The sequence below is a fragment of the Cyphellophora attinorum genome (genome assembly GCF_001299255.1).
Source record: "Cyphellophora attinorum strain CBS 131958 chromosome Unknown Contig12, whole genome shotgun sequence".
Classification (NCBI taxonomy): domain Eukaryota; kingdom Fungi; phylum Ascomycota; class Eurotiomycetes; order Chaetothyriales; family Cyphellophoraceae; genus Cyphellophora; species Cyphellophora attinorum.
In genome coordinates, this window is record NW_017253240.1 from 727,677 (window position 1) to 741,020 (window position 13,344).

The 13,344-nt window shown below is 53.2% G+C and overlaps 6 protein-coding genes across 6 annotated transcripts; 3 read left to right on the forward strand and 3 right to left on the reverse strand.

The window, feature by feature from the left end:
- Nucleotides 1–75: 75 nt before the first annotated feature.
- On the reverse strand, nucleotides 76–1,984 carry AB675_7747 (Pisatin demethylase; the record flags this gene model as incomplete). Its single annotated transcript, XM_018148138.1, has 2 exons — nucleotides 76–862; nucleotides 939–1,984. 2 exons carry the CDS (start codon nucleotides 1,982–1,984, stop codon nucleotides 76–78), a joined length of 1,833 nt encoding a protein of 610 aa, XP_018000448.1.
- A 797-nt stretch (nucleotides 1,985–2,781) lies between these two features.
- Nucleotides 2,782–3,825, forward strand: AB675_7748 (uncharacterized protein; the record flags this gene model as incomplete). Its single annotated transcript, XM_018148139.1, has 2 exons — nucleotides 2,782–3,621; nucleotides 3,694–3,825. The coding sequence occupies 2 exons, from the start codon at nucleotides 2,782–2,784 to the stop codon at nucleotides 3,823–3,825; spliced, it is 972 nt and encodes a 323-aa protein (XP_018000250.1).
- A 362-nt stretch (nucleotides 3,826–4,187) lies between these two features.
- On the reverse strand, nucleotides 4,188–4,562 carry AB675_7749 (uncharacterized protein; the record flags this gene model as incomplete). The annotated part of the gene is made up of 1 exon (XM_018148140.1): nucleotides 4,188–4,562. One exon carries the CDS (start codon nucleotides 4,560–4,562, stop codon nucleotides 4,188–4,190), a length of 375 nt encoding a protein of 124 aa, XP_018000307.1.
- An 838-nt stretch (nucleotides 4,563–5,400) lies between these two features.
- Nucleotides 5,401–6,441, reverse strand: AB675_7750 (Polysaccharide monooxygenase Cel61a; the record flags this gene model as incomplete). The annotated part of the gene is made up of 1 exon (XM_018148142.1): nucleotides 5,401–6,441. One exon carries the CDS (start codon nucleotides 6,439–6,441, stop codon nucleotides 5,401–5,403), a length of 1,041 nt encoding a protein of 346 aa, XP_018000455.1.
- A 1,603-nt stretch (nucleotides 6,442–8,044) lies between these two features.
- AB675_7751 (putative acyl-CoA synthetase YngI) lies at nucleotides 8,045–10,030 on the forward strand (the record flags this gene model as incomplete). Its single annotated transcript, XM_018148143.1, has 5 exons — nucleotides 8,045–8,426; nucleotides 8,480–8,768; nucleotides 8,857–9,236; nucleotides 9,300–9,629; nucleotides 9,684–10,030. The coding sequence occupies 5 exons, from the start codon at nucleotides 8,045–8,047 to the stop codon at nucleotides 10,028–10,030; spliced, it is 1,728 nt and encodes a 575-aa protein (XP_018000221.1).
- A 746-nt stretch (nucleotides 10,031–10,776) lies between these two features.
- On the forward strand, nucleotides 10,777–13,062 carry AB675_7752 (Dihydroxyacetone synthase; the record flags this gene model as incomplete). Its single annotated transcript, XM_018148144.1, has 3 exons — nucleotides 10,777–11,996; nucleotides 12,046–12,411; nucleotides 12,471–13,062. The coding sequence occupies 3 exons, from the start codon at nucleotides 10,777–10,779 to the stop codon at nucleotides 13,060–13,062; spliced, it is 2,178 nt and encodes a 725-aa protein (XP_018000262.1).
- Nucleotides 13,063–13,344: the final 282 nt, after the last annotated feature.

The following is a 13,344-nucleotide window of genomic DNA, read 5'->3' on the forward strand; positions in this document are numbered from 1 at the left end:
TGGTACTACGCGAAAAGTGAAGTGACATTTTGCAAGGTGACTAGCATGGCTCCAGGTAGCCAGCGCCGCCGTGCTTTATGCAAATGTGCCATCGTCACAGCTGATATGTTCGATATCGCCTGTGCAACTTACGAACGCGTCGTGGCCCTTTGGAACAGCCCAGTCTCCTAGTTCAACCACCACGTCATCTTCCCTCTGCTCTCGACCCTTCCTTCTCCTCACCACGACATCCACGCCCTTTTGCTGATGAAACCATCCAGCCCACACCTTCCATTCCTTCAAGACTCCCTGCTTCCCGCCCTCTCCCACTCCCTCAAATTCGAAGTCTCTGAGTATCGTAGGCAGCAACTTATACATCTCCACCATCGTGATCCACTTCCCAATGCAGATGCGTGGCCCATATCCGAATTGCAGGATATGCCTTTCCATGGTCGCCGCTCTCACTTCACCGTCCCTGATCCATCTCTCTGGAATGAACTCCTCTGCGTCATCGCCGAATATGCCTTTGTCGAAGTGGACTGCGCACTGATTCATGATCACACCATAGCCGGCAGGGAATGGGCGACCGCAGATAGTGGCGCCACCCTCTGGCACGATACGAGGTAAGCCTGTGCCGAGGGAAGGGTGAACGCGCATCGCCTCGCGGACGACTGCGTGAAGGTACGGCAGTTTGATGCAGTCCGCGAAGCGTAGTGGGTACGACAATTGACCTGTGGCGAAAGCGTGGTCGATCTCCTCGCGCAGCTTATCGAGTGTGACGGGGAACCAGTGGAGATGGTAGAAGATCGAAGTCAAGGCGATGGCCGTAGTGTCGCTGCCTGCCCAGATCATAGTCCATATTTCCGCGGCGACGTCGAGGATGCTGCGGTACTGTTGTCAGCAAAGCTTTCCCTAAGCACGTGGGGTCGCTGCTGCGAGGTCCTTTACCCAGCACTCACCTGATGTGTATTTTCTGGTCATAGGGTCTACTGGCTGGCGTAACAAGAGAGAGAAGCTTGGAGAGCATGTCTTGCCGCTGAAACGGTTTCTCTGGCACAATTTCACCTGCACGTTTCTCGTCTTCTGGAACGGCATTGGCTTTCTCAATATCACTGAGCCGCTCTTTGACAGCAATCTTTGCCTGCTTGGCGACGTCGAAGTGTCCCTTCGCGCCCTCACGGGTCGACGGCCATAGTAGCTCGTACATGAACCACAGATTTCGAAACCCGTACGGCAGGTAGGTCAGCGCAGAGATCGGCGGCGGCATAACGTCCATCAGATGGCACCACCTGTTGTAGTCTATATCATCGCGCATGAAGCCTGGAGAAGACAAGTCAGACTGATGCGCAGTGTCGAATGCCTCGTACACAACATTCCAGCTTGAGAGACGAAACCTACCAAAGCCACCCAGTCGCCCGTAGAAGATCTCGCCAATCACATCGAATGTGTACTTCCGCAACCAGACGGACATGTCGAATTGTTTGCCGGTCTCTGCGAAATGCTGCAACTTGTGGTAGAAGATGGAAATAAGCCGGTCGACGCATGGCTCGAACTCCAAGATTGATGCTTGTGTATATAGAGGCGCAATGATCCGACGACGGATCATATGCAGGCGTTCATCGTGCTCCTCGAATCCACCTCGACGCTCGGCAATGTGTGCGTTGAAGCCTTCGTAGAATTCGGATTTCTTGAAGACATTCTTCGGGCCATAGATAGTCTCAATCGCAGCAGGATCCATGATCTGAATCTGATCTGGGCTGATGCGAACGAACGGGCCATACTTCTTGTGAATGGCGAGCTGGAAGTCCTGAGCGCGTCCATATCTGACGGCTCTGAAGTACCAGATGCTCGTGATTGAGGCTAGAAATGGTCCAGGATAGTTTCTGTATGGGTGGAAAAAGCGATAGTAAATCACGTAGCCAATCGCGCGTGCAACGAACAGGGCGAGAAGTAGCTGGAGGGTCTGGTAGAAGGCATCTTTGTTTAGGTAGGCTGAGAGCAACATGCCGACTTTCTGGAGGGTCTCCTTGACGGCAAACAGTTTGTTGAATTCGGTCGACACATTCTGATAACAAAGATGACCGATATCAACTCCTACGCATTGCTATTAGCCACGGACGCCAACCCCTCTCGAATGCAGTCGCTTGTGGCTTGCAGTGTCCACGTTTTGCATAGCGCATCTCCTAGACACTGGCGTAGCATCATCAGAGTGCGACTCGATGCTGGCATAGGTAGATGTGAAGTCGACAAGGGTCGACAGGTCTCGGCAGGCATAGTGCCTGTCAGGTAGTGAAGTGGGGGTGGATGCCACCTGATATGTGAGCTCTTCGGCTCGCTTCGTCTTCGCGGATGCCGATAACATTCTTGCCAGAGTCGCGATGTTCTTGAGCATATCGACAACCGGGTAGCTCGAAGTGTCCCTACACCCTAGGTACAAGCGTCAAATTATCGCGATCTCAAGTGACCTTGGCTGTGCAACGGCACACTGCAGGATGATATCACAAGTGGCTCATCTCGTGCAACGATGATGAAGAGAACAATGAATTTCTTGTGAATGTTAAAGTGAGCTGACTATGCAGTTCTGGCGTGTGAGGCAGGCCACATTCCAGATTTGGATTTCTATCTGGGCCACCGCTGTTGCCTGATGGACACGGTACCTAGGAACATTCACGCTGGGATTTGCATGAACGTGAGGCGGAGATCTCATTGTGACAATCAAGTTGATTTAATCCCTTGGAAGTAGCGATTGGAATACGTGCCTGCACTCATAGCATCTCATTGCAAAGGAAAGGCCAGACAAGCATGACTTCCCCCATCTCCTTCCTCACTCTCCCACCTGAGGTCCGAGCGATCATATACGCCTCAGTCTTCGATCAGACAGACGAACGCATCAAGCTTGAACTAGAGCTCGATCACCACCCAGATGATCACGTCCTGACCAGTTCCCATATCCAATGGCAACTTCACGAAACCAGCATTCACCACCCACTGTTCCTCGTCTCGAAGCAAGTCAACGCTGAAGCCTGGGATGCATTTCGCACAGAACTGTACATCATTCGAGATTTCGCCGTTCAGTGCGAGACCACCAAGTCTGGACCGAGGCGGCCGCTATGCATCAAACCTGTAGGTGGCATTCACACAGGCTTGGATCTGAAGCCCTGGGACTTACCGCCTGCGGCGCTTGATGATGACTATTCACGTTTGCTCAAGGGGAGTATCACGTGGTCAGTCACCACGCTACGGCTGTTCAGCATTCTTGGCTTTAATCAGCGGTACATGAACAAGAAGTACCTGCCGAAACTTGAGCTTGTCATTTTCGAGTCCATTGCTGCCAGCGCTGGTCGAGAAGATTTCCCCGGCGAAGCGCACGCAATCGACACGAGTGAAGTCGTGCAGATAGTCACGCCGACCCTAGACAGCTATGTCAGCTTCGTCCTGCAGTCTTTTCAATCGCCTTGGGATGTTCGCGCGGGTCTTCACGACAAGCGGCTGTTGTCCCTGTTGCACCGGAACGCTTGCGCGTACACGACTACAGGACTGGGCAGCCGCGAGGACAGAGGGTTCGATGTGCACGTCACGGCAAGGATTGGAATCTGCAGGGTTGCCGATAGCATGGGACATAAGACTGCGATCGCAGATATGGTGAGTTTGTCCGCGATTTCTATTCATTCTCATTGTGCTCTTGAAGTCGGTCGGAGCTGATTGGAATCACAGAAAGTGACCTATGACTTCGACACGCTGAAAGTGCTGCGGAAGTGGGACTGGTGGGATAGTGGGGCCTTTGTGCGCCCGAGAGGCTGGAAAGACGATGGGATCAATGAAGTATCGCGGTGTAGGGTGCCTTGACGTGAAGTTCAGGGCACGTCATTGATTTGATCTGAGAGATTGTTTCTGTCTAGTTGGATCAATCACTCTATGCTAGTGATGGTACTGCTTTCAAGTCTGCTCGGGTTACTTGGCTTTTTCTCCCTGTCCGATTGACCACATGCCCTGTTGGTTTTGATCAGGTGTCGTATGGCCGTCATGCGATGGTCCGGCGGATGATTATAGTTTCGTCAAGCGAGTCGGTGATAGTGGGGAGGATTTGGGGGATGTGTATTGCCGGCTCTTCATACAGTGACTGGAGACGAGCGACTGCGGTGTCTGCAGTGCCATAGTCCGTCGACTGGGATTGGCGAGGCCGAGGTAGGTCCTACACTGTGAAGGCCCTACCGAGTGTTGGCTCTAGCAGCGACCATCACGGTCTGGAAGAGGACCATCGAGAAGAATTGATATGCGATATAGGCGATCCGATATTGACCAGGTTGTACTAACTCGATGTATCGACTGAAGATGGCGGCGAATGTGAAACATATACAGAGGTCGGAGTATGTAGTGGCTACAGGGTGCGAGACGAAGGCGAGTGGAATACCTATCCCCAGACTGAACATCGTAAGATAGGCGCCGATTTCGAACTCTTCGTTAGCCTGGTCACCCATCTTGTTGTGAGGTGGCTGCTCCAAGAGTGGTGTCGCTTCCTCGTCCGAACTGACTGAGGGAGTGTAGATACAATCGCGGTTCTGTGCGATGATGACAGTGTGCATAAGTGCGTGATGGGGGATGACACAAAGACCTTGGGCACATATGTAGGCGAAGTCAAAGAACAGCGAAGCGCCGGGATTAATAATGAGAGATCTCACCGCGGCTGCTGCGCTGCTTTCTGTTGTTTGTGTTATGGATCTTGCTCACCGCATCACCTTACCTTTGCCACTGCCAGTACTTTACCCATTTGTAGGTTTCCGCCCAACCCAGAAGATCAGCTCGCCAAGATTCACGGTGTCGAGGCTGCCACGGAAGCTCCATTCGCATTGCAAGCATTATCGTAGAGACAGCTAGGCTGATTCCAAGGTCAAAACGCCCGGGATTCACGTTGTAGCGCGAAGAGTCGATGCGTATTCAAGCTCTCGGGTGAGCCTCGCTGTTGCCAGTTACCAGCGGTGAGAGCACGGCCAGACGAAGGCCCTGGTCGATGTTGTATGATCGGTGCATACATTATGATTGGGTCGAAGATGGCGGACATAGTAGTCGCAGTCGTCGACTGCGTCGCTGCCCGATCATACAGGTGCAGCGAGCTGCGTGCGCGATGGCAGTAGATGCATTGAAGCACAGTAAATTGAATTCTCGTCGAAAAAACGCCCTACGCCGGATGACACGCCATACGGGTCACGTGATCAAAGAGGTAGCAGCTGCATGATATCATTTAAGAAGACGAAAAAGGTATACACAGGTTTCTGTGTGTGTCAGAAGTGAAGATGAACATATCAGCCGTAGCCTCATCACCAACAATCAGTGTATCAGAGCCACAGCGCCGACGGCAGTGCCGCCGCTTGCCCTTGTATCCGATGCGCTCGCAGAGCCGGTTCCTGCCCACCGGCATCTGTTTCAATTCGGCACACACTGCGAATAGTACGGGTTTTGCACTTTGCAGGTGCCAGACTGGCAGCTTGTAGGACCACTCCAGCCAGAGCCACCGCACTGACCGTACAGTGCTGCCGCATTGCCACTACCACCACCACTGGTCGGGCTTGTCGCTGGCGAGCTCGTCCGTGTAGAGGTCACTAATGTCGTGGCTCTAGTTGTTGCGGTCAACAAAGTCGTTACTTTGGTAGTTGTGGCTCCAGTTGCAGTTGCAGTAGCTCTGGCTGTCGTCGTAGTCGCACCGCCACTAGCGCTTCCTCCTCCCGAGCTACCACCAGCCATCAATGCTGGGCCTGGGATTGGGTAGCTGGTTGGGTTGTTGTAGAGATTGAACACAATGCCAGGCTCATTTCCGGTATAAAGTGCTGTGCCAAGCGTACCAGACGGCAAGGAATTGCTGCCGCCACCAGTGATCCTCAGGTTGATGCATTGAGGGTAGTTCTGCGCGCCTCCGGGTGAGCTGGCGCTGTGTAGGGCAATGATCTCGTGGCGCAAAACGTAGTCCCCAGCTGCAATAGAGCTTGGAATGGTCGTGGTCCATGAGTTGTTCGAAGCAATGAGACGATCCGCAGCCCAAGTGCCACCTGAAAGTCCAGCCTCAGCAATTTTGACGAATTGCAGAGATGCCTTGTTGATTGATGAGAAGGCGCCACGGGCGTTGGCGAGGTAGTCAATGACAGGTCCTTTGTGTGTGTCTGGCCAGGTATTCCAGTGAAGAGTGAGTGGGCTCCCAGCAGCCACCTCCACGAACGCCTGGCCAGGTGTAGCGCTTTTGTGGCAGATCATGTCTGGTGCATTGTATACTGGGTCCGGGAAGCCATTGTCGACGTTCTGAGCCGACCAGCCAGCCACCGCGGGACGTTGACTCTCGGGTTGGTACTGGAATGATGGATCAGCACCCTGATAGTAGCGACCTCCAGCTGTAATGCCCCTGACGAATCCATGGGCAGATGCACTACTTGTTAGAGCAAGCACTGTGATGATGCTGCTGGTGAGGGCTGACATGGTGGGATCCTGGTGTCGAATGAACAAATGAATGTGGGTGAGCAGCTTGGCTGTAGTCAAGTGAGTGTAGCTTCAGTCAATGAAGCGAGTCAAGGAGCAAATGAGTGCGAGAAAAGAATGTAGGAAAGAAGAGATGGGCTGAGCATGCTGAGGATTGAGGACGATGGAATTATCATGGCCGTCTTATATGATCCTAAGGACTGGGAAAAGAACCCAGCGGCATGGGACGAGTCTGCGATGTGCACTTGATTGTCAAGTGGCAACTCCATGTCCACGGGCAGGTTCAAGGTATACCATATACAGGGTATTGCCACTTGACAATGAAGTGCACATCAGTTCTGGCTAGCCAGTATTAGCCAATGGCTATACACTCGTTCGTGGCTCAATGTCGGCAGTCCTCTGTAGCGAGTATGTGATTGATCAATACCGGGAGATCCTGACAGGAAGCTCCGGACGCTTACCAGGCTATTTGGTTGCGACAGGGCTCGTAGGGGCTTCTCCAGGTCTGATGTAGGCGAGACCTCTTGGCTGGAAGTACGCCGGCGTGGTTTCGCTCCAGCACGCTCGGTGAGGAGCTCGCTGAGCCCGGACCTGAAGAGCTACGCCGAGCATAGACACTTGATCGCATCCAAAGGTACGGCCGCACTCATCCGTTAGAACCTGCTAGATCACTGAGCAGAGGCCCGTGCAAAGTCCCACAGCGATTTTGTGCGCCTCGAACAATCGAATTGCCATCTCGGCGAAGAGTCCAGAGCTCTGCGCAACACATGACAAGGGACGACTGGGGGCTTGTATGCCTGGAAAGAAACTTTTGCCTGATATATCGCGGTCCCTTTTGTTTCAGTTTGAATTGCAGTTAGGCGATTTTCTAATCGGCAAGCAAGGTTTGCCAAGCACTGACGTAGGGGACTTGACCGGCCTTGAACATTTTGGCAGAATGCGCCTTAAAATGCGAGATCTCCGACCTACACTGACGTGCGCTTTGATCCATTCCGTCTGATTATCTAATGCATGACTGAGACGCTGTCATGTCTATGGTCGAGTGTGAACAGGCAAAAAGTGGCATCAGAGACGACGTTGTCCTACCCTTGCAATCGTTGAAGCCAGTACGGCGCAATTGTCAGTCCGATGCCGCAAATGCTGACCCTGCACACACGTTGTAGTGCTAAAGCCGCAAATAGCGCGACTGTCGAATCGATTGCATGAGTCGTACCATGGCATTATCACTTGCCTTATGTAAGGTATGTTGACCAGTTTTATGCCAGTGAACGAGGTTCAGGCACACCAAGCTCGGTGTGGCATCTGAATGCAAAATATCATTGGGGGATTGCAGCTCGGTAGTCGTGATTCTCGATCCACATCTTGCCGGATCAGGTACAAGTGTCAGGAACACGCTGCTTACTCTGACTACACGCCTGAACGCAAGCTTAGGAGGACTTACTGTGTACGTATGCGTTGCTAATCTCCGCAGATGCAAGCCGCTGTCCTTGGGCATCATGGATATATCAAGTCGTGCCTTCGCCATCTTCGGCGGAGACCTCGTCGTCGCTGCTGATTTGGTGGTGTCTACAGACTGTCTTTATTGACAATCGCTAGGTCAATTATGACAGCCAGACTCTCCATGGTCACCGGGTCTAAGGACCCGCCGCTCATGACCATGACTCTGGGACAACTCTGTCAGTTGCAGGCTAAGCGTCATCCCAAGAAAGCGGCTGTCGGAGTGGCATGGACCGGAGCCAGAATATCGTACGCTGATATCGATAAATACAGCATAAAACTTGCCAAGGGTCTCATTAAATTGGGTGCTCGCCGCGGTAGTCGCATCGCAATATTTTGCGGCGATGATGAGAGATTTATCATACTCTTCTTTGCTGCTGCGCGAATCGGGGTGTGCTTGGTCATTTACAACAAGACCTGGACTGCTGAGGAATGTGAACGTGCGGTCAGACACATAGGTGCGCACTTCTTCATATCCATCGACCATGGTGGACAATCCGCGGGCTTCCGCTTGATGGGTGAATACTGAGATCGTAAGCAGAGCCTCTGGCATTGTTCATTGCAGACGAGGTGAATGGCAAGCCCTCTGATACTCTCTTCCAGCATTTGGAACGGCAATGCCCCAACATGAAGCATTTGGTTCGTATGCGCGACGGGGGATCCAGAAGAGGCTTGGGGATGTCTTGGGAAGATGTGGTGACTGCAGGCAGACTGATCCCCGAGAGGACCCTGGAGCGATTGCAGGCCGCAGCCAATGCCGAGGATATTGCGAACATACAATTCACCAGCGGCACCACAGGAGTACCCAAGGCAGCCATGCTCACTCATTTGTAAGCACACCGATGTCGTTCTCAGGGATCATGACTGTGCTTTGTACAGCTCCCAAGTCTTCACCGTGTGCTGACCATCATTTCTCAGCGGCCTCCTCAACAACGCCCGATTCATGGGCGACTATCTCGGCCTTGATTGCGAAGATATCATATGCTGTCCACCGCCGCTCTACCATGTCTTTGGCTTGGTCGCTGGATTCTTGGCGTCGTATACCCACAGCTCGACGATTGTGTACGCCAATCGAGACTTCGACCCGGCAGCCGTGGCTGAGGTGATCGTAAAAGAGAAATGCACCGTTCTTCATGGTGTTCCAACCATGTTCACAGCTATCATGCAGCAGCTGAAGAACACAGGCCAAAGGGTGAACACACTGAGAACAGGTATCGCCGCAGGAAGCAAGGTCCCTCCAGCGTTGTTGACGGAGCTCCACGAGCAATTAGGTTTCAAGAACATTGCCATCTCCTATGGTGAGTTCGCTTGATCAGGTGACTAGGCCCTTTCGATCCGGCTGACCTTGTGACGCAACTTAGGCATGACTGAGACTTCACCAGCAAGCTTCATGACACAGACGACAGACACATTGGAGCAGCGCCTTGAGACCGTCGGTCGCGTTTTGCCTCATGTTTCAGCGAAGGTCGTTGATTCCAAGAACCGCACACTCCCGCTTGGTGTGCCAGGCGAGCTCTGTATCTCTGGTTGGCTTTTGCAGAAAGGTTACTACAAGAACCCTGACAAGACGGCCGAAGCAATGATTCGGGGCGAAGACGGCGTCGTATGGATGCACACTGGCGATGAAGCAACCATCGACGAAAACGGATATTGTCGCATAACGGGAAGAATCAAGGACATAATCATTCGAGGTATGTTCCCCTGTCACTTTCGGCAATCTGACTTTGCGCTGACAGACAGACAAGGAGGTGAGAACGTGTATCCTGGAGAGATTGAAGAGCGCCTTCTGGATCATCCGTCGATTAGTCAAGCTGCCGTGATAGGTGCCCACGACCAGAAATATGGCGAGGCGGTTGCAGCAGTCTTGGCATTGCGGCCTGGTTGTGAGAAAGTGGCGTTGGGAGACTTAAGGCAATGGGTGCAACTTCGTCTGGGTCGACACAAGGCGCCTGCTCATGTGTTCTGGGTCGGCACAGGGGAGCATATCGCAAATTTTCCACTTACAGGCAGCGGTAAGATTCGAAAGGACATCCTGCGAGAGTTGGTCGACCAGATTGTAGCGCATAGCAGATCGGCTCAGCCCAAGCTGTGAGCCAATTCGATCCGTTGCATCAACGATGCGTGTGAGACGAGGCGCCTGGATTAGGAGCATGGAGTAGGCTGGAGCCTCCGACGTCTTTCTATTTCGCATAGACGCGTTTAGACAGAGCAAGGACACGCGGCGCGTTTGGAGCAGTGAGACTGACATCACCTTGGAGTCTGCATTAGAGCAAGAAGCCGTGAAAGATTCTGCAGTCGTGCAACTACAGTACTGCAGAATGAGACACCTCAGAGCGCCCGGCTCGATGACTTGATGAAGCGCAACTTGAGCTGTTTGTGGCGTTTTCTCTCCGCACGTATGACCAGAATGACTGGTACTCGGCGCCTCCGCCAGCCACATATACGCTCTTGGCAGCTTGGGAGATCGTGTCAGATACCGGTGAGACATTCGCCTACACACCACGTGGCTTTAGGCCAGTACATGGATTGTTGCAAAGGGTAATTTCCGTCGTTATGGCGAACAACTCCTGAACCCCGCGACTCGGCGCGATCCCCGCATGGCGGAATTGACAGAGTTTCCAGAAACACCTATGATTGAGTGTCCTTACGATGTCATCGCCGATTAACAAGATCATGACATGCTCATTCAGCTCCCCCAAAGGCTGGCTCCTGACGTCGAAACTACAACGTCGTCTCCATCGTCATGATGTGGCACAATTCAGTCCCGTTGAGCCGGCGGTTGAACATTAATATGGTTGTTCGCAGAGCACCACCACAGCGCTCCAAAGCAGCATCAACATGGCACCACCTACCGCCACCGCGGATTCGAAAAACGGCGCTAACGACTACAGCAAATCCGCCGTGAAGAAGGTGGTCGAAGCAGATCAAAATGGCGGCAATGTCTCTGATGAGCATGCTCTGGTACTCAAGACATTGCGAGTCTTGGTCGCCGACTTATGCCAGCAATTCAAGGGTGGCCACCCTGGTGGCGCGATCGGCATGATGGCGATTGGCATCGCACTATGGAAGTACACAATGCGCTATGCTCCACGAGATCCAACTTGGATCAATCGAGACCGATTCATCCTCTCGAATGGCCACTGCTGCATCTGGCAATACGTTTACTTACACATGACCGGCTTTAATGATATGTCATTTGACCAGCTGAAGTCGTATCACTCGGATCGCGCGGACGGCCTGTGTCCGGGACATCCTGAGATCGAACACGAGGGCGTTGAGGTCACCACGGGCCCTCTCGGTCAGGGCGTGGCCAACGCTGTAGGACTTGCCATGGCCAGCAAGAACCTGGCAGCCACGTTCAACACGCCAGATTACGATATCATATCGAATCATATCTGGTGCACTGTTGGAGACGCGTGTCTGCAAGAAGGCGTCGGACTCGAGGCAATATCCTTGGGTGGGCATTGGCGGCTCAACAACCTGACAATAATCTACGACAACAACCAGATCACCTGTGATGGGGCTGTAGATATCACCAACACGGAAGATATCAACGCCAAGATGCGTGCTTGCGGTTATCAGGTCATCGACATCATGGACGGTAACCATGACGTTGAGCTGATTGTCAAGGCCCTGGAGCTCAGCAAGAAGTCTGACAAGCCCACCTTTATCAACGTACGCACAATCATTGGCCTTGGTAGCGATGTCGCCGGTCAAGCGGTTGCGCACGGAGCCGCATTCAAGCCCGAAGATGTTGCTCAGATGAAGAAGGCTTACGGCTTTAAGGAAGACGAAATGTGGCAGATTTCTCAATCTGTGCGCGATTTCTTTAGCGACATCGTCCCACGAGGCAAACGCCATGTTGCCGAATGGAATGACCTCCTTGCCGCGTATGGAAAGCAGCATCCAGAGCTTCATAAAATTTTCGTTGCCCGAATTGAAGGCAACACTCCTGACTGGGAGCAGTACATCCCAAAGGAGTTCCCCAACAAAGCCACTGCAACGCGTGCTGCGTCCGGCTTGGTCCTCAACCCGATCGTCGAACATGTCCCTAATTTGTAAGTTGTCCCAGGCGAGGATCTGAGAACAGCGCTGACCTCCATGCAGTATAGTAGGCACGGCGGACCTTACACCCTCCGTGAACATGAAGTACAACAACATGATTCCCTTCAATTCGCCAGATCTCAATCCTTCGACCGGCCCGGATGGCAGCTACTCTGGCCGATATATCCACTACGGTATTCGCGAACACGCCATGTGCGCCATCTCGAACGGTATCGCTGCCTGGGGCCGGCCGGGCGCCCAAACGTTTATTCCAATTACATCCTCCTTCTTCATGTTCTACATCTACTGCGCCGCGGCTGTGCGCATGGGCGCGCTTCAACGCCTGCAGGTCATCCACGCCGCCACTCACGACAGCATTGGTACAGGTGAAGACGGTCCAACGCATCAGCCTCTGGAGCTCGCCGCCCTGTATCGCGCCATGCCGAATTTGTTGTACATCCGCCCGGCAGATACAGAAGAGACGGCAGGAGCGTGGATCACGCTATCAAGGCCAAGTTTACACCCAGCATCATTTCGACCTCCCGACACGGCATTCCTCAATTCCCTGGTTTGACCAGCCGCGACAAAGTCGCCAAAGGCGCCTATGTCATTGGCGAGGACCCAGGAGACGCTGCTGACATCACCCTGATCGGTGTTGGACCTGAATTCAACATCGCCTCGTCAACTGCCGACCTGCTCCGCTCGAAACACAATCTCAAGGTCCGCCTAGTGTCCTTCCCGTGCCAACGCCTCTTCGACGCCCAGCCTAGGTCGTATCAGCGCAACGTCCTGCAGCGCCACACCAGCAAGAACATCCCCGCGATAGTCGTCGAAGCATACACGGCGACGGGCTGGGAGAAGTATGCGGACGCGGCGGTGTGCATGAGCAAGAATAGGTTTGGGCAGAGTCTGCCGGGTCCGGACGCGTACAAGTATTTTGGGTACACGGCGGACCAGATTGCGCCGAAGGTGCAGGAGTTCTTGAAGAGGTGGAAGGGTGGGGAGGTGTTGAGGGGGGAGTTTGAGGAGTTGGTGCATAGGGAGGAGTATGAGGAATGGGACCGGGGCACAAGGGAATGATGAAAACGTTCTAGAGATGAGTGCTCTACATGAAAGTTGGGCTGGGCGTGGCTCGAACCGGTATACACGGCTGCTGTGTATCTTTGCGTTGAAGAAGCCGTATCAATCGTGCAACGTTGTTTTCTCAGCATCTTGAACTTGATCGTGGAGTGGTGATGATGGTGGATACCATGGCTGACGTCACGCTCGCGTAGGACGCGCCTTCCCGCAATCTGGGGAAATTTGAACCTTGACGAGCTGTTCTTACAATTCTTCACACTCTGCCATGGAGCTGGGCGAGCG